This window comes from Toxotes jaculatrix, chromosome 17 (genome assembly GCF_017976425.1).
Source record: "Toxotes jaculatrix isolate fToxJac2 chromosome 17, fToxJac2.pri, whole genome shotgun sequence".
Taxonomy (NCBI): Eukaryota; Metazoa; Chordata; class Actinopteri; family Toxotidae; genus Toxotes; species Toxotes jaculatrix.
In genome coordinates, this window is record NC_054410.1 from 14523430 (window position 1) to 14541590 (window position 18161).

Here is an 18161-nt window from a genome sequence, read left to right on the forward strand (position 1 = left end):
GTTATTCATCATATCCATACTTTGCCTTTTCTGTTCTCTCTTCCAGCCTGTGAGAAGGAAGTACAGAAGGTGTGTGCTAACTCGTCAGAGGAACACCTCCAACCCTTCCAGGAGAAGATGGAGAGATTTATCTCTGCAGGTGTGTGAAGCTAAGATTCCTCTCTTTTTTTTTTTCTCCCATAGCAAAACTCTAGATGACAAAACTTTCTCATTAGGGAAACATAATTCACATTTGGTTTGCTGGTTAAAAATATGTGTTGATTTTGTTCTTCCAAAAGACGTAAAAATCGGCACTGAATTTTAATAAATCAAATAAATGTCCCTTTAATCGTGTAGCTATTATTTAGCAAATGAAGATTTTTTTGAAAAATCCTTGTGCACCCAGTAATTGGCAAAGAAGTGCAGTTCAAGACCTATGCAGTGACCCTGTAGCCCCAAAACACGGCAAAAAAATTTTAAAAACTCACAGATTAACACTTGAACACAGGGCATGAAGCCGGTCCGACAGCTACAATCTACAAATGTGTAATTTTTGGCTTCAGGAAAGTGCTCCTGCACTGATTGCCACAAAATATTTTCTACTTCTCTCCCCAGCTGAGACAATTAGACTTGTGTCAGTCAAGACAAGGGATAAGTTGTTTAATCCTCTCCCACTTCCTCCAAGTCTGGGACAGTGACACACACATGCAAGTCCTCACTGCCAGACAACGATGATAGATAGTTCGCACTCGGTCCTGCTTATAAAGCCAACCTGACTCATGTAAAATGGTTAAGAAAATTCTTAGTGACTTCAAAGATGAAGCATTCAGTTGGACTGCCGTGGAGATAGTCATGAAACCGAGCTTAAAGAACTAGAAAAGCCCTGTTTTCACCCAGACGCACAGCATGGGGCCTTTAAAAAGAGGAAGGTATAATTATGTTTTTTGTTGTTGGTTTTTTTGTTTTTTTTTTGCCATGTCAGCCAGTCAGCTGGGTGGTGCAGGATCTGTCTTTTAGTGTACGTGTGTGTGTGTGTGTGTGTGTGTGTGTGTGTGTGTGTGTGTGTGTGTGTGTGTGTGTGTGTTTGTCTTCTTGCTGAGAGAGGGCGTCTCAGTGCGCTGTAAGACAGCATGAGGACAGGAGTCTACAGGCCTGTAGAAGGGATCACATTGCCTCTAACATGGTTCTCATGTACTCTCGGCTGCCATAAAGCTGGCAGGACATCTCTGGCTGCGGCCTTGTAAAGACTGGCTGGCCTCAGTGGATCAGGCCTCAGGACCACCGGGACAAGAGAAGAGCTTTTCCGACAAACTCTTATCCTCTCGCTGTCTTGTCCCCTTTCTGACCCAGAAGCAAGTTTGTGCGTTCTTACTGGAAAGAAACACATCTGCAAACTGCACTTTGGGGTGATGAGAATTCCTAGAAATAAACAGAAATAAGAGAAATAAGAGCACACAGAGTCCCAACACATCTGACTCAGTGGCCTTTTCAGCCTTCATCACTTTTTAAACACACGTTCAGTGGTAGTTTCTTTGTTGAAGGTGACTGTGTACACATTTCCCTGAGTTATGGCTCACTTACCATTAAAGTGATGGTCCATGTGTCTATTAGACACCCATATGCTTATTTCACCAAAGTTTTATTATACACAAACCTTCCTTTGCGTTGGAGTGAATGCCATTAAGACGTCTTAAGTTTGCCACAGAGGGCTCCATCTCTTTCTCCTGCCGTCACATCGCTAGATCTAGTTGCGCATAAATAAACAGTAAAAGTGTCACCAAAAAAGCAGTGGAGGCAAACCTCTGTTTGCACTTCCACTTTCTGTCCTGATTACTTTGTTCTGATGCTGCTGTGTGAAAATCTTCATGTTTATTGCACACCACGGAGAAGCCAGGGGTGTAGACCAGACGCACCACCAGATCCCTACAAAGGCTGAAATAAAGCGAATTAGCTCCCCTAAATATTAAGTGTTAAACCAGAGCCAAAAGTCCACCACCTAACAACAGTTAACACAACAGCAGGCAGTGTGGCTTGTACGGACATTGCAAAGTTTTTGGTCTCTTCTGTATCCCCCATGCACCACGTGCCAGTATGATTGCTCATAATTTGTGCTGCAGCCTGTGGACGTGGACAGGTCAGTGTAGGTCACAGTCTATAGATCAGCACGCCTAAAGGGAAACGCCTTAAGTGTTAAAGGTTCAGTTATCCAGATCACCATAAAAGAAAAACCTCACTTCTTGGAAGTGAATGGAGTTTTATCTGTGGTGCTCAAAGCATTAAACATTAAAACAGCAGTATCTCACAGAAAAAAGTGCCCCACTTACACTGGATGATCCAGGAAATGCATTTTGGTTTGGAGGGACTATTTTCTCTAGTGTTTTTTTTTTACCAGTAACCCAGTGTTATTGGGACAATGACTACTGACAGACATTTGTACTCAAACCATAAGTTGGTTTTTAAAACATGGCATTTTTGCCATTCATTCTGTCTTCTGAATCTCCTTGTAAATTCAGTATTTTGGGGTTAGCTAAATATGAAGTCCCTTGGACCTTGGATTGGCAATTTTGCACTGTTTCTTGACATTTGGTAAAAATAATGCACAGGTGTTGTCTTTTTCTGGAGTGAAAGATTAATGTTTTAACACAGTGTGTGTCTTCAGCAGTCAAGTCGAGTGCCTGTATCGTGCAACAAGTTGTTAGTTACCCACAGTATGTGCAGCACGCCATTGGAGTGGTGAAACAATAGATTCCCTCTCTATGTATAAGAGTCAGATGAGGTATCTCACCAGGAGATTGCAGCCATGTGTTTGTGGTGCAGGGTGAAAATCTGTGCGGAGTCCATGTTTGCAGTGCAGCCCCTAAAAAGATGTTTGTCATTGCATAACAGGTCTGTGCTGGAATTATGTACCCTGGAAATGGAAATGTGCCACGTCATTGTTCTAGTTTATCCACCTTGGTTACTGCTGAGTGTTAAAACTTTCCCTTAAGCTTTGGCCAGTATCACAGAATAAATGAAAGCTTTTAAAACCACCGTGGTTGCCACCGGCTACACCATGGCACTGGTTAGCAAAGGCCCATTCTGAACATAAACTTTCCAGTGGAATACTTGTAAACCTTTCTTTCATAAACAGAATTCCTCGCGCTGTTGCCCGCTCTTTGGGAGGAGCTGCGAGTAATCATCGTTCGTGATGATTCCATGACTTCAAAAGGCAAAAACAAAGCAACAGTTCTCACATCAAAGAGCGGCCGAGCCTCTTAAACTCTGACTCATCAGCGAATGAGTGAATTTCTCACCCAGGTAAACGCTCGGGAGGGCTGACCACAGATACATGTGTTTGACACATGATTTTAGATATTGAAATTAGCTGTTAGGAAACAGTGCGGATGAACAGAGATTGAATAGATGAAGACAGAACTTTGCAGTGAGAATTGTGTTTCTGAGTACCACTGACCCATAACCCAGGCTGCGGAGAGGCTCACAGCAGGGCCGACAGGTGAACCCAAACGCCCTGTGCTCTGCCGTTTAAACATGCCTGTGCGATCTCTCCCAGATCTAACAGGGGATACCTCGGAAATCCAGTGAACCCTTCTCTTATAAGGCCTTGTCCCGTCACTGTTTTTGCTCCTCTTCAAAGCCAAGTCCTACGCACACTCTGGAATTTGCCCCCTTTTTTTTTTTCTTGCATTTGATTCTGTCTGAGTATTCATACTTTGGATTTTACGTAGTTAATCTCAGCTCGCTCTCTGACTTTCTGGAATGTGGCTTTGTATTTCCACTACAATTTGTCTCTCTCATTCAGCAATATAAGGTTTGATAAAAAAAGGAGGGAAAAAAAAAAAGCTTTCCCTGATCTGACTGCGCCAGTTCCAACATCTAATCAAGCACCTTTTTGTTTCCCTTGTTAATACGAGCTCTTTGAAACCTCTGGGGATACTCTGACGGGCATATTTTTCACGTTGAATACATGCCATGACTAATTGAAAACAAATTCCTGTGTTTAATCTCAGCTTGTGCAAGTCTCATTTCACTGGCCCTCCTGGGAAATTCATGTGCATCATCACATCCTTTTTGTTGTCAGTGAGTCACAGCCCAATAACCAAAATTCCACTTGTTCAGATGACTGAATTACGTAGACCATGTGAAATTTGCCGATAACAGCTGTCCAAGGAACCTGTTTTTGATGAAGCCTCGGAGGTGCATGTGCGTCCTAAACAGAGGTGGTACGGAGAAATGGAAAAGGATGCTTTATGGAAATCCTCAGCATCCCTCTGAGATCACTCTCCATCTCTTTGTTATCTGGCTGCTAGGTAAAGCAGTGGTTTGGAAAAGTGTGTCAGAGTTTTAAAGCCCTAATTTATTGTCCCTCTCAGCATGCACGTCTCATAACTTTCTAGTTAGCGACTACTGGTTTCATGTTTACACAGGGAGCGGAGGAAGAGAAACTTCACACATCCTCTCACTCTGAGCCACTCTCTCTTTCCCTCTCTCTCTCTCTCTCTCTCTCTCTCACTCTCTCTCAGCCTCTCGGCTCCAGTGCCACCTCTGAACAGTCGCACCAGAGGGGTACCTCAGGCGCCAGCCTGACCCCCACTGAGACTAACGCCATTGGTCACGGCCCCTCTCCTCTTCCCCCATCCTCCCTCTATCCCAGACATGGCCACCACACACCCCCTCCTCCTTCATTAGGTTTACCTCAGCCCCCTTGCCCACATACATGTAAAAAAAAAAAAGAAAAAAAAAAGAAGTAAAAGTAAAAAGGGTGGTTGGTCGCAGGCTTAAGCTCACCTTCTCCCAGAAGACCCCCAAACCTGCCTTTGAACAATTTTTTGGAGACTTCCCCCTCTTAAATCTTCAAGTAGGAAAGGTCCCCCATCATTGTAAAAAGGATGAATCTGGAAAAATGCAATAAATCTGAGATCACAGGCACTCTCTGGCCCTAGATAAATTCTTGCACCTCGGCCTGGCCCGCCGCACACATCTGCCTTGCATTTAGACACTTTTACATGGCAGGAGTCCACAGGAGCCTCCAGTTCCCAAAGCCTCTCTGCTCAACCCTGCGTCCCTGCTTCAGCTCAGCTTAGAACATGCGCGTGTACAGTATGTCGACACACTCACATACATAAACACACACCTCCGCAAACAGACCACCCCTCCCCGCCCCGAGTCCAGGCGTCACAGGCTCACACTCTCATGCGTCAACACGCAGAAGCCTGTCAAACTTTACAATGTGCGTAACTGTCACTTGGATAACATGCTCACTGTGTCAGTGACATCTCAACCCAAGGCCCTTCTACTTCTTCTCCTTCTTCTCTCCTCATTTCACAATTCCAAGAATAGCTAATGAACACAGCGCCCCCCCCTTTGGGTTCCTCCTGACCTGGGATCAGTTTTCAGTAGCTGTCAGTGGAAACATTTGATTGTGTCATAATAATCATACACATTTTCTCTTTTTACAGCTCAAAAGGAGCATTCAGCTGAAGAGGACCGACTCAACTCAGCACAGAAAAGGTAGGAAACCACAACTTTAACAAACCTAAAGTCGAGGCGCATTTAAAGTTATGAATGAAATATCATATTTGGATTGAAAATATTTATATTTCCTGTGGATTCGGCCATGTGTTATGGATTGCAAACATCACACTGCAATTTTGAGTTATTCGGATTGCTTCACATAGATATCTTGGCTGTTATCTGATCACACTAATGCTTGCCATTTGTATAGTTGTAAACAGTTATTGGTAGCAGGTGATAGTTTCTGGTAAGATGTAGGGGGCTTCTCAGTATCATGGTTTTACTGCTTTGGTAAGAAAGTCCAACTTTCACTGGAGAGGACTGGATGATTTATTTTGAAGGATTTAGCACATTCTTATTTATACACAAGGAGATATTATAATTATTAAATGCATCTGTGCTAACTTTTCAGCTTTTTGTAATTTGTCTAACGACAAATAAACAGGATACCCACCCATAACAGAGACAGCAATGAATTTCTACACATATATAATGTACAGCATACAGTATTTTAAGCCTGAACACGCTGTGCTTCCTCCCCTGCAGTTCCTATCATTCTTATCTGCCATGTTTTGTGCAGAAGACTCCCGAGAGTTTTCTGAGAGGCATCTGATTTATAGGCGTAAGACACACTGGCAGCCGCTGAGCTCGCTGTCCGAGCGAAATCATATCTGGAACATTTCATATTGGAAAAAGATGGTGGGGCAGACAAACAGAGCAAATAGATTATTTTTGCCTTGTTTGGATAGAGAGCAGAATTGTTTGCTTTATATCGTAACTCTGCCACTTCCAAAATAAATCATGAAAGCGCATAAAGGAGAAAGGGAAAGACGCCGGTCGCAAGAAAATGGAAACTATAAACAATTAGGATGTTGATTGCTTTGGACAACACTATAACTCAGCGAATGGTCCCAACTGTTCTGTTTCATGTTGCTGTTTTTAAGCCAAGAGGGACGACTGCACCTCTCGCTCTCTGTCCTAGTCCCTCACCCCCACCCTTACCTTATAGTGTTATCTCTGTCCACTGGACTGGACTAACGTGTGGGTGTGGGTGTGTGCCCTTATGTGCATGAGTGACACCACTGTAATGAAGGCGTTGAACTTGGAGGGGAATATTGATCAAAAGGGCCCCGCAGCTGACAGCACCTTTGCCTTTAATGAAGTTTTCCTTTAATTTCATCCAAAGTCGGGGCTGGCTGACTGGCGCTAGGTAGAGCAGGAGGCAAAGGGTGGGGGGCTCTTTCTCAGGTTCCCACAGAGCCACCTCGTAAAAGTGACACGCTGTTGATGAATATGGGCGTCAGCGGGCTCACCGGGCCCTGGGTGGGCTCTCACATCTGCGCATTATGAGGGATCCTCACACAAACGCACAACAGCAGCAGCAGCAGTGGCAACAACCTTATGGCTGTGTGTTAATAAAGGAAATAGACAGCACGTCCTTAGTCCTACCTTACACCTCAGCCTTGGGCTCATGAGGAGTCAGTGAGTTTAGACACCTGTGAGTCAAAGTTAACCAGCAGTGAGTGGGGTAGGGTGATATGAATCAGCATCAGGATACAGGCAAGAATTACAGCTGGGTATCAAACCTCAGTACTTTTTTTGTCTCTGAATAACGTGTCTGTAAGTTTTGATAAGTGTCAAACAGGGCAACATCTGTTCTATTGATTAATCTGCTGATTGTTTTCTCAATTAATCATTTGGTCTATAAAATATGAGAAAATAGTGAAAAATGTCCATGACAGTTTCCAGAGACACTTCACATTTCTTGTTTATGTCCAACCGTCTAAATGTGAAAGATATTACATTTAAAATACATAAGAATTTAAATCACTTAATGAATTATCAGTTGTCAGAATAGTTGACTAACTATTCCCTATCAAACGACAAATTGATTAATTGACAAATTATGTCAGCTCTACCATTAAGTACCAAAAGTTGGAACTGAATCCCAGGTCAGTCAGACTCTGCCTCACTTATCCTTTCTTATTGAAAGTTGTGGTTTTGGGCTATATTCATATAATTGACCATACATCCATAGCTGATCAGAAAGTTTCTGATATAAATTTTTGCCATTTTAAGACTATTTTATTCAGACAGAGGTTTTGTTTTGGCTGCTTGATTTAACAATTTTCAGTTACAGTTTTATTTGTATTCATTTTTAAGGGTATTGTATTAGCAGTAAAAATGTGCTTTTGTTTATACACACACACACATATATAAAATATCACCTATAAAATGATGAAACTGATAACATTATATTGACCTTTACATGAAATAAAACGTTTCACACATGTAAAACAATAACTTAAAAAGCTCATTCTGCTCATTTTTAATCACAGTTTGTTCCATATTGTTCATTTGGACAACTGAATTTTGTAAAATGATAACTTGATGATCATTACTAGATTCCCCTAAAATGCAACTAACAATGACTGTCGCTCAGCCCAAAATGAGTTTAACTGTAAAAGCCCAGCGTTACTCTAATGAGAAAGACATGGTTTTTCACTTTTTGTAAGAATCTGGGCAGTGTGGCCTATCCATGCCGAGTACTGAGGCCTTTTCCCCAGCATGCAGTCCTAATTTGTCTGCTTCATGTTTGGGTTCCATTGAGGTTTTCTGGTTCTGTCCTCAGTTCCGTCTCATTAAGTTCTCCTCTCCCACAGCATGCTCAATTTCATTTGGCCCAACTGCCTCCTCTACAAGTCACCGTGCAGTTATGGTTTCATAGATGCGAGCTGGTATATTATTCTTCTCTGGCATCGTATGACGACAATGGCACAAAAATTAGTGCCTCTGCTGACTCCGCCAGCAGCATGCAGTTTACTTCTGTAATCTTTTTACTGGGGAAACAAAGGAATGCAGAGTTGCCTGTCCAAATATTTCGCTGATTCTCACGGCTGCTCATGGTTTTGTAATGGGTCTTTTTTTATAGCTGTCAGTGAGGAATGCTGGCTGTGGGTGCTGCAGTAAACCCTCTCACGGCAATGGCATCATAGCGTGGATTTCAGAAGTGTAGGGGGTTTGTGTGTGCACGCATGTGTGTGTGTGTGAGTGTAATTGTTCTGCGCTCGCAAATGAACTCGGTTCTGCTTGATTTTGTTTATGTTTTGTAGGTATACTCGCGTGTGTGAGCGTGTTTGCATCTGTTTTGAGTGAAGCTTTGTGTATCTGCTTGTTGCATATGCTCAGGAGGCTAAAAGGAAAAGCTTGTTGCTTGATTTGTGCAGGCTTTGACATGATGACCTAAGGTCAGGAGAGGAGCTGATGGAGAAGAGACCCTGTTCATCATGCCAGACCAGGCCGGCAGCAACAAAGCTACCTGGGACGGCTGGTCTGTTTGGTCAATCTAAACATCCGAGAGCCTCTGATTTCTTCTGTAGTGTACAGGATGATCTACAGCGCTCTCCTTTTCTGAGCATCCCAATGAAATGACGCATCACTGGGAAATGGGAAGCAGGCTCACGCAGAAGCCCCCTTTTTTTTTTTCCCTCAGCTTTTAGCACGCCGTCTGGGCAGCATATTGCGCCATTTCACACAATGTGAACATGTCTTAGATTAGCGTCACAAAAAGCCACCTAGCATCTGGAGGTCAGAGCCTATCTGGGTGTCAATGAGACAGGGAGCATCCCTTGAATCATAGCCCCCTTTTATCAACCCTTTGACAGGCACGGCCTGAAAATGTCTTTCATGTTTGGGTGAGGGAGGGAATCTGAAGCAGCAGGCTGCTTTTCATGCCTTGTGTGTGCTGCTGAGAGCCTTGCAAAGAGTTCAGATTTGGTTACAATTGAATTAGGCCTACAACAGTGCTACAGTCTGGTCCAGTGAAAACAGAAAATCCGGAATCTCTTCATTCACACGTCTGACGCGTCGCTACGTTTTTTTTTATTTATGCACATTTTTCTGAGTGAACTCACATGTGCATCATTCATTTCATGTTCATATTTTTGGAGCTGTAGGTGTGAATACACAGTGGTGTGCATGTGTGTATGTGTGTGTGTGTGAGAGAGAGAGAGAGAGAGAGAGAGAGAGAGAGAGAGAGATTGCTGTGTCTAGAGGAGCAGCAGCCTGTTCTTGGCTGTCTCCGTGTCTTCTAGCCGTCTTCCCCTGCAGGCTGTGGAGGTCAATGTGATAATGGAGCCGCCGCTACTGGCTCTCCCTCGTGGCCCAGCAGGGTGGACACTCGCCTTCCAGCTCTGTTTCTGGCTTCTCTGTCTGACTCTCCATCCACCACTTTCTTTGTGTTTCTCTGTGTCTGTACTGGTTTTTACCCTCTGTTTGTCCGTGTTTCTTGTTTACAGCTTTGTCTTTTCGACCTAGACTAGTTCAGTGAAGCACACAGCTATTTATTCTATTAAATATAAGTGTTTAGATGTAGTGAGACAACACTATTTGTGCCCCCGCCCGCTCTGTTTTCTCCTACAGTTTCCAGGACATGGTGAGCTACTTTGGTATTAAGCCAAAACCTGGGGAGAAAGAAGTGTCCCTGAGCTACGTCTTTATGCTGTGGTACGAGTTTTGCAATGACTTCAAGAACACATGGATACGACAAAGCAAGAACATCTCCAAGGAGAGGTGAGTTTGATTCTGGTGAGCCAGCTCCATCTCATGTCAACGTTATTTTTAAAGCCCCCTCCCTCCCCTCTATTTTGCCAACTGAATGCTTTTAATGTGAAGCAGCATCTGCAGGAAATGTTCTTTTGCATTAGCAGTAACTTACTACAGCTCTTACACATCATAAGGAAAGTGAAGAGAAAAGAGCGAGGCTGATATCAAATGGAATTCAAAACAACAAGGCTGAGTTAAATGCATGCATTGTTTCATGTGCGTGTGAAGGCAATTGGCAATCAAAGAATGTAAATATATTGAATGGCTATTGCTGAAAAAAATGCCAAGTAGAAATAGTATAAAAACTGTGTTTGATTATATGAAAACCTGAAGGATTGTACATTTAATCTCTGGCAGAAAGATTTGTGTGAAGTATCTTTTTTTCTCAGTCACAAACTTGGCTAATAAAGCATAACCATCTCATCCTCACATTAGATTTTGACTAGTCTCTGTCACCTTTGGATGGATGTTAAACACCCCTGGACGTCAGGTCAAATTAGTGCTAATTGTGCAAGGGTGATGCTCAGATGCTGGGTTGTAATTAAAGCAAAGAGGGGGTGGGGTGGGGTGGGGGACCATCAAAGAGGAGGCAAACGGGAGTAGCTGAGGGCCTCGGCCCTGTGCCTAAATTTATGTTGTTTCCTCTGACCTGAGGCGTCATGTTGGGGGTGGGGGGCATTCCACCAAAGGGACAGCAGACCCTCATGGCGGCCGCCTGGCTTTACAAGCAAGTGGACGGGAGCCTCTCACTGCGTGTTATGAGGGAACTGATAAACACTGTAACGATGCTGCTGGATGCAGCCCCAAAGGGCAGGAGAGCCGCACTTTCAGAGACAACGCAACAGGACTGAAGCAAAGAAAGTCGCTGTCGATATCATCCAGCCAAACTGCACGGCCATTTTTGCGTTGCAGTTTGAAGTATCAGTCAGCGCTTTCATGGCTCTTCACACTCTGAAGATGCAGTCTTAGGAGTTCGTGTTTGGATCCATGTGCTCTCTCTTAATTGTTTACTAGGTAATCGTGTCCCACATTACTCACAGCTGACTGTGCTTATGTACAATTAACTTTATTTTAAATACTGTTTGCACACTCATAAAAGCCAAGTGCTTTTTAAAGGCTGCCTCATTATCTCATCAACCCACTGTCATTCTCCACTGCTTCTCACTTATGGGGCTTTCACTGACCGCAAACTCCTGAGAGGATCTGTTATGTGTGTGTGTGTGTGTGTGTGTGTGGCTCTACAAGGCTCCATGACAGGGTGCCCTAGGGAGATACTTAAATGTCTTGCTCTTACAAACAACTTCACAAGGACACAGTGATGAGAGGCCGCTGACTTTATATTGTTTTCACACGTTACACAAGTACTGTTTTCATGGTTCCAGAGCTTTCAGTGTGTATTTCTAGTTTTAAAGGGCCGGGAAATATCACATCCTTTTTTTTTTTACTCCCCATAGACTGAAGGAAGCTCAAGAAAACATCAAGAAGATCACAGCAGAGAAGAGAGTCGAAACCAAGAAGATCAATGCCAACAGTCTGGTATGAGCTGATCTGCATACAGCAGAGAAATGTGGAGTTTCCTGAAAGCTGCTGTTTCTTGTGTCGGTGCTAAAATCAATATGCTGAATCTTTTTGCGGTTCTTCTTTCAACAGAAAGAAAGGCTGCGGCAAAAGGAAGCCAGCGTGTCCTCCAGCTGAAATGACGAGTGACAAAGCAGGAGAAGAAGAGCGGAGTGGTGGCGGTAAGAAAGTTTGGGCAAGAACTCGGATGAGAAAGTGTACAGTCCTCATCCCTCCTGCGTTTACCACCTGCCTCAACAACACTAGACTGCCCTCTGTGCTCCGTACGAACTCACAATAAAACCTCACTGGACTCTTACTACTGTCGTGTATCTGCTCTACTAACAGCACTGGACACCCCCACCCATCCCCACCCACCCTCATGTTGAGCCTTTTTTTGGGTAAAGCTCCTGCACCGAGGATGCATGGCTGCCACAGCCGAAGTGATGAGAGTCTTAAAGGCTAAAGGTTGACCTCATTCATCCAGCGTGGCGCGACCCCTGAGTGCCCAGCTTGTGAGAGGTCGCAGTGGGTCAGTGGGATTCACAACAGTACCAGCTGACACATCCACAAGATTCCTTCCGGATCCACAAGAGCTAAGAATCCATTCTTTTCAGAAGTGTAGTTGTTGCCTGAGACAGCGAATGTACTGAAAATGTTCCAACATATTCAGAGTGTTAAGACGTCGTTGCTGCTCCCAGCGATTTCTGCTCAGACGAAAATCCTCCGTTAACAAAACAGATCTTTCTCTCGAAGCAGCTTCCAGTGTCCTCCCGCTGTAGCGAATCGCGGTTCATTCACCATGGCTCATTAAAAGTCTTGTAAATATGTCATGTTGTAGAATCGGCAGGGACGGCGCAGCTTTGAGGAGTATGATAAATGATCTGCTCTGGGCTTCAAGTGCAGATGAAGACATGTTGTGTATAAACGTGTGCGTGCAAAATCAGTGTGTGGAGGTTTCACTGTGTTGTGTGTTTCCACTGCACCAGACTGACCTCTCCTTGGTGACGGCCAGAGAAGGGCAGAACCTGGCAGTAAGTCTGGCCCTGAGCCTTGGACCCCCTCACACACACACACACTCACTTAAAAACATTAGGAGAACACAGTAGGTTTTGGCCCAAGCACCCACTCACCCGAGAATTGAAATGTACTTAATGCAAAGTTAATCCTTGGTTGAGTGCTGTGCGTCACGTTGTGTCCGACACAGGTTTAAGCACTTTCCTGCTTTCAGTAGCTGTATGTTGTAGCTCGCTGTCAGCCACACTCCTGTGTTATGCGAACTGCGTGCATTATTTTCATATGTCTTGCACTGTTTTGCACCTCTTTTCCTATGCAAGGGTATGGTTTCCTTGTTAAATGTTTCATGAATTGCATTGCTTCATGATGATCCCATTATTATTATTATTATTTTCCAAGAAAGTGTATGTTTTCACAAATATTAGGCATAACCACACTTCTGCATCATTCAAGAAAAGTATATTTATGTATGGAAAGATTAATTTTATGCCAAAAAAAAAAAATCTGCGTTGTTCCCTTTGAGGCTGTATTTTTTTTAGTTGTAATTGAATTGACTAAGAAGCTGCCTGATACGTGAGTCAAATGAAAGATATATTTTCACATGGATGTTACTTGTATGTTGTGGCCATGTATGTGGGGGAGATGAGGGTTGTATTTTGGGTATCGAGAACATTTAAGCATATCACCTGAAAAAGCCATGCCAGTTGCTATACCTCAGACAGACTTCCATTATCAGAGAACCCATCAAACTGCACCTTTAATTACGTCTTTTTACCCTCTAAATTCTTTCATGTGTGCCATTTATTTTGTATAAAAAACAGAGATATTTCATAACTTTAAACTGCTGTGTTTTACTTCAACTTCAACAAAAAATTGAGCTCATACTGACCAAGGAATTGTTGTAGCCTCTACTGTACGTATGTCGGTTCTTGTGACCTTCAGTAGCTCTCATATAGGTGCTCTGTAATTTTATGGAATTGTTTTAAATTTCAAGAATAAACTACTGGATGCTGAACAAACCAGACTCAGTTTAGATAAAGACTTGCTCTTTTAAATGTGTGGTAAACCATTTTCTCTAAATGTACTGCTGTCAACACTATCACACAACACAAAGAAACCTGAGGCATCAACGAGAATTAAATGGTTCAGGGAGATTCAGGGACACTGTTCAATAAACTATGACTCAGAATTAAGTCTCTCAATCAAACCTCATTTTTGAGGTTCACACTGAAAATTGTTTCCGGGAAAACTCTTGAAATAAAGTGAAAAACTTTGTTAACATAAGTAATTTGTTTTGCAATCAGAATTTTTAGAAATGTGAAATTCAAGGACATTATTACAATCTTTAGCCTATTATTCAAACACCAAAATAATCATGCCGATTAGAGCAGATATTACAAGGGTGATATTCGGTATGATGGCTGAAAAATGATTCCTTTTTACATAAAAAAAATGATACCCATTCATCAAACGGTCAGGTTTAGGCAGAAACCCCCTCATCGTTTACACTTGAGCACCACATTGCCCCATTTCATTTTCCAGCACTCCGACAAAATATAGCCTAATGAAGCTAAATGATATAATTTAAAAGGGATAATTGGAACAAGTAACTGCATCATTTCTCATAAAACCGATTACTTTTACGATGAAATGTATTCCAAGTTCTGAGTGTGAAAGTCTCAGCAAGATGCTGACTCCCTGCAGGAGGAGAGCAGGGATAAATTAACATTTTGTTTCAAACATTTTCCTACACAAACTCCTGTGAACTTTCAAATAATATCCACAAAATTCCAGCATCCCTTTATTTTATGTTTTCATGGATAATTTAATCAAAGGAATAAACAAACCGGTTACATCACAGACAGGCTTTACATTTAACAACTATTTAATCTGTATATTGTATAAACCATCACTGTACATCGTCCGTTTTAACTAACAAAAAAAGCGTATTGTCCCTACATTTGAATACTCACCCAACTAAATAAAAAAAAATAAAAATTACTGATGGACTTCGAAATTCACAGAAATCAGTCAGGTTAACCCAAGGATTCTTGGAATATCGAAATAAAATCACATTTTTCCATTTATAATTATCAATAACTCCTCCATCAAATTCCACACAGTGGAAACATCCAGTTAAACAAACACATATAAACGCATACAAATACAAAATTGGGCAGGAATGTGCTCCTGTCACAACGAGGGTTTGGAACTGTGACTTGTTAAATAAAACGGGGTTATGCGTCCTATTGGGTGAGGAAACCGTGCGTAAAACGTGCCCATTCCATGTCAGCGTTCCCGTGCAGTGATGCTTGGTTTTCAAACTTGGCAAACCGGTGAGGAGTAAAATGTTCGTTGCTGTTCAACGTCGGTTTATGAGTTGCATGTCCACAGTTGTTCACACGTTGTGCAAGAAGAAAATCAAAGTACATGTAGGCAGCCTTTGAGTCATCGTATATGTGGAGCATATCCCCAGATGGAGGCAGGCACGTGCTCTTGGCTGTGTGACAGCCTCTTTCTTCTGCTTTTTTTTCCCCCTACCAACAGTCCCGTCCGCGAAGAATAAGAGTATGAGAAACACACACACACATACACACATACAACACATTTCTGTGAGTTTTCAGTCCAGGTCTATGGATATACAGCGGCACTGTTTGACGCGTTGGATGCGTTTCTTCTTGGTGGGTGGCTGCTGGTCCGGACAGTTCAAAGTAAAAGTCATGGTGGTAAAGCGCTTCGGCTTGCAAAACGAACAGGACTGGAAGGCCCCCTCCTCCCTGCGGATATGCCTGGGGATGTAGAAGGAGTTGCACTGTCCGTAACAGAAGCGGTTGATGATGGTGCGGCTGACGCAGCCCTCCTCATGGATGGTCTGTTTGAGCGGCTGCGTCTTGCACCAGTCCCGTTTCAAATACTGGCGCTCCGTCACATGTAAAGCTTCCTGGCTGGACTCCAGCACCTCGTCGGCGGGTGAGGATGAGCCCTGCCTCTGCCGGGACCCGGAGCCCGCCTGCGGAGGCTGCGGTTGCTGCTCCGATTCGTTTGGGTTATTTTTGTCAGGATGAGGAATGGCGCCTTGTGAACCTCGATTTCTTTTTGAATCCACGGGAGAGGATAGCAACCCAATGATGAAAACCATACTGCAAAAGATACGCGTCGAGTTGGCCATCCTTGGGGAGAAGAAGAAAATAATTCATCACCTACACCGTTTCAACTCTGGACGGGTTAGGCACAGCTGTCAAAGCTTTTACGCTGCGTAAAAGCGCACAGATAGGGCTCGCCTTTCTTTCTTTCTTTTTCTTTTTCTTTCTCTCTTTTTAAACCACATGCAAAACAGAGCTGAAGTACAAAAACAAAATCAGCGTAAAGTTGAATTACTTCACTCTGAATATGTGAATTATAAATATATGATTACAATCATGCTCACACGCTCAAAGCTACAGGCTATCCATTATGCAAAAGAATGCAACCACATTTAGCCAGAGCAAAAGCTTCTTCATGTGTTTAATAAACCATCTGCGCATCCACACATGCACAGCAGCGGATAACAGGCCTGCCGTTTTTCATTTCCATAATCAATTCAACAAACCATAATCAATACAACTAAATAAAGTTTTTTTTGTTTTTTTTTGTTTTTTTTTAAGTAAGCCGCGTGGATGTTCCCATCAGAAATGGTGCAAATTCACTCACCTGTTCGAGCCTCCACTGCAAAGCGCAATGATCTGATCCTGTCAGTCTTCTAAGGCACCTTCCGAGGCGATAGGCACCTACTGCTGTCGACTGTACACTGGTGGTGGGACTATGGATGGGTGGGAGACTAACCGCTCCATAGACAGGGGCCAGGGGGGTTTAATACAAATTGCTCCAGCGCCGGACTGTCTCCCTTTTAAATGTCTGCCAGCTGAGATGTGCACAACAGTTCCCCTCTACATTATTGGCTAAGCACGATGTAGACAAAATCAAAACTATCCGCCCCCTCAACACTTCCCTGAACCCACTTCAAGAAAACAGACAACCGAGGAACTGCGAGGGCAGGCAGGGAGGAGGAAGAGGAGGAGGAGGAGGAGAAGGAGAGGAGGAGGAGGAGGAGAAGGGGCTGAGCTGAGAGCAGACAGGCCTGAAGTTAATGCGCACATGGAAAAAGTAAAACAGTTGATAATTTTGCATCACAGGGAGCATGATGATGATAATACTGTGCAATACATCAAATTGTTAAAACTGAAATGAGGCGTTCGCAGCCCTCAGGCAAAAAAAAATATGGACAGGCATGCGATCTGAGAATGAACTCGGGCAGAAAAGTTGACTATCGCATTACAGCACACCTGTGAATCCTCAGCACAGACAGCATTTATATTCAGAGTAAACTCATTACAGACAGCTGAGAGCCAGAGACATTACTGAGCCATCGGTCACTGGCTGTTAGTCACAAACTTTTAGTGAGGAAATCAAGCACAACTGATTTCTCTGAAACGCTGTATATCTTTTCATAAAGTCACTGTTTGACTGATACAACAGTGGTTAATTCAGGCCTTTATGACACAGAGAACGGCTTGAAAAAAAAAAAACTTTTCGCACAGTAAATAAAAATTGACCTAATTTGCTTAAGAACAGAAGACTGGGGTTTTAACTATGCAATGCAATGGCATATACACTCGCCGGCCACTTCATTAGATACACCTGTTCAACTGCTCCTCAACGCAAATATCTAATCAGCCAATCACGTGGCAGCAGCTCAGTGCATTTAGGCATGCAGACATAGTCAAAACCACCTGCTGAAGTTCAAACCGAGCGTCAGAATGGAGAAGAAAAGTTGATTTAGGTGATTTTGAATGTGGCATGGCTGTCGGTGCCGGACGAGGCTGGTTTGAGTATTTCGGTTACTGCTGATCTACTGGGATTTTCCCGCACAACCGTCTCTAGGGTTTACAGAGAATGGTCCCAAAAAGAGAAAATATCCAGTGAGCGGCAGTTCTCAGGGGGGGAAATGCCTTGTTGATGCCTGAGGTCAGAGGAGTATGGCCAGATTGCTTCGAGCTGATAGGAAGGCAACGCTGACTCAAACAATCACTCGTTACAGGGTCAGAATTTGGCAGAAAAAAACATGGATCCATCCTGCCTTGTATCAACGGTTCAAGCTGCTGCTGCTGGTGTAATGATGTGGGGGATATTTTCTTGGCACCCTTTGGGACACTTATTACCAGCTGAGCATCCTTTAAATGCCACAGCCTACCTGAGTATTGTTACTGACCATGTCCATCCTTTCATGACCACGGTGTATAGCAATCTTCTGATGGCTGCTTCCAGCTCAAATCATCTCCAACTGGTTTCTTGAACATAACAGTGCGTTCAGATTAATTGCTGATAAATTTTAAATTTTAGTCCAGATACTCTGCAGGTTTTGCGGAGACTTAATGTTCCATTAGAGGGTCCATTTACTGAGTGAATACTCAATAAATAACTATCAAAAAAGATAAGTGTCCTCCTTAAGTAGG

General features: G+C 43.2%; 2 protein-coding genes across 2 annotated transcripts in view; one reads left to right on the top strand and one right to left on the bottom strand.

Moving 5' to 3' along the window:
* The window catches only part of LOC121197562 (formin-like), a 38849-nt gene extending 25339 nt beyond the window's left edge, over window positions 1-13510 (top strand). The window contains exons 13-17 of the mRNA XM_041061231.1: window positions 47-139; window positions 5436-5487; window positions 9913-10062; window positions 11550-11631; window positions 11746-13510. Of these exons, the coding sequence (XP_040917165.1) occupies window positions 47-139; window positions 5436-5487; window positions 9913-10062; window positions 11550-11631; window positions 11746-11790 (422 nt within the window). The 3' untranslated portion in view covers window positions 11791-13510. The remainder of the gene's footprint in view (window positions 1-46; window positions 140-5435; window positions 5488-9912; window positions 10063-11549; window positions 11632-11745) is intronic.
* A 1010-nt stretch (window positions 13511-14520) lies between these two features.
* grem1b (gremlin 1b) lies at window positions 14521-16471 on the bottom strand. Its single transcript, XM_041060937.1, has 2 exons — window positions 16360-16471; window positions 14521-15839 (listed from the first exon to the last, which is right to left on the bottom strand). Exon 2 carries the CDS (start codon window positions 15836-15838, stop codon window positions 15290-15292), a length of 549 nt encoding a protein of 182 aa, XP_040916871.1. The 5' UTR covers window position 15839; window positions 16360-16471; the 3' UTR covers window positions 14521-15289.
* Between the last annotated feature and the right edge of the window lie 1690 nt (window positions 16472-18161).

What these genes read in the sequence shown, in the direction of transcription:
- grem1b (XM_041060937.1), bottom strand. Translation starts at nt 15,838, where the DNA reads ATGGCCAACTCGACGCGTATCTTTTGCAGTATGGTTTTCATCATTGGG.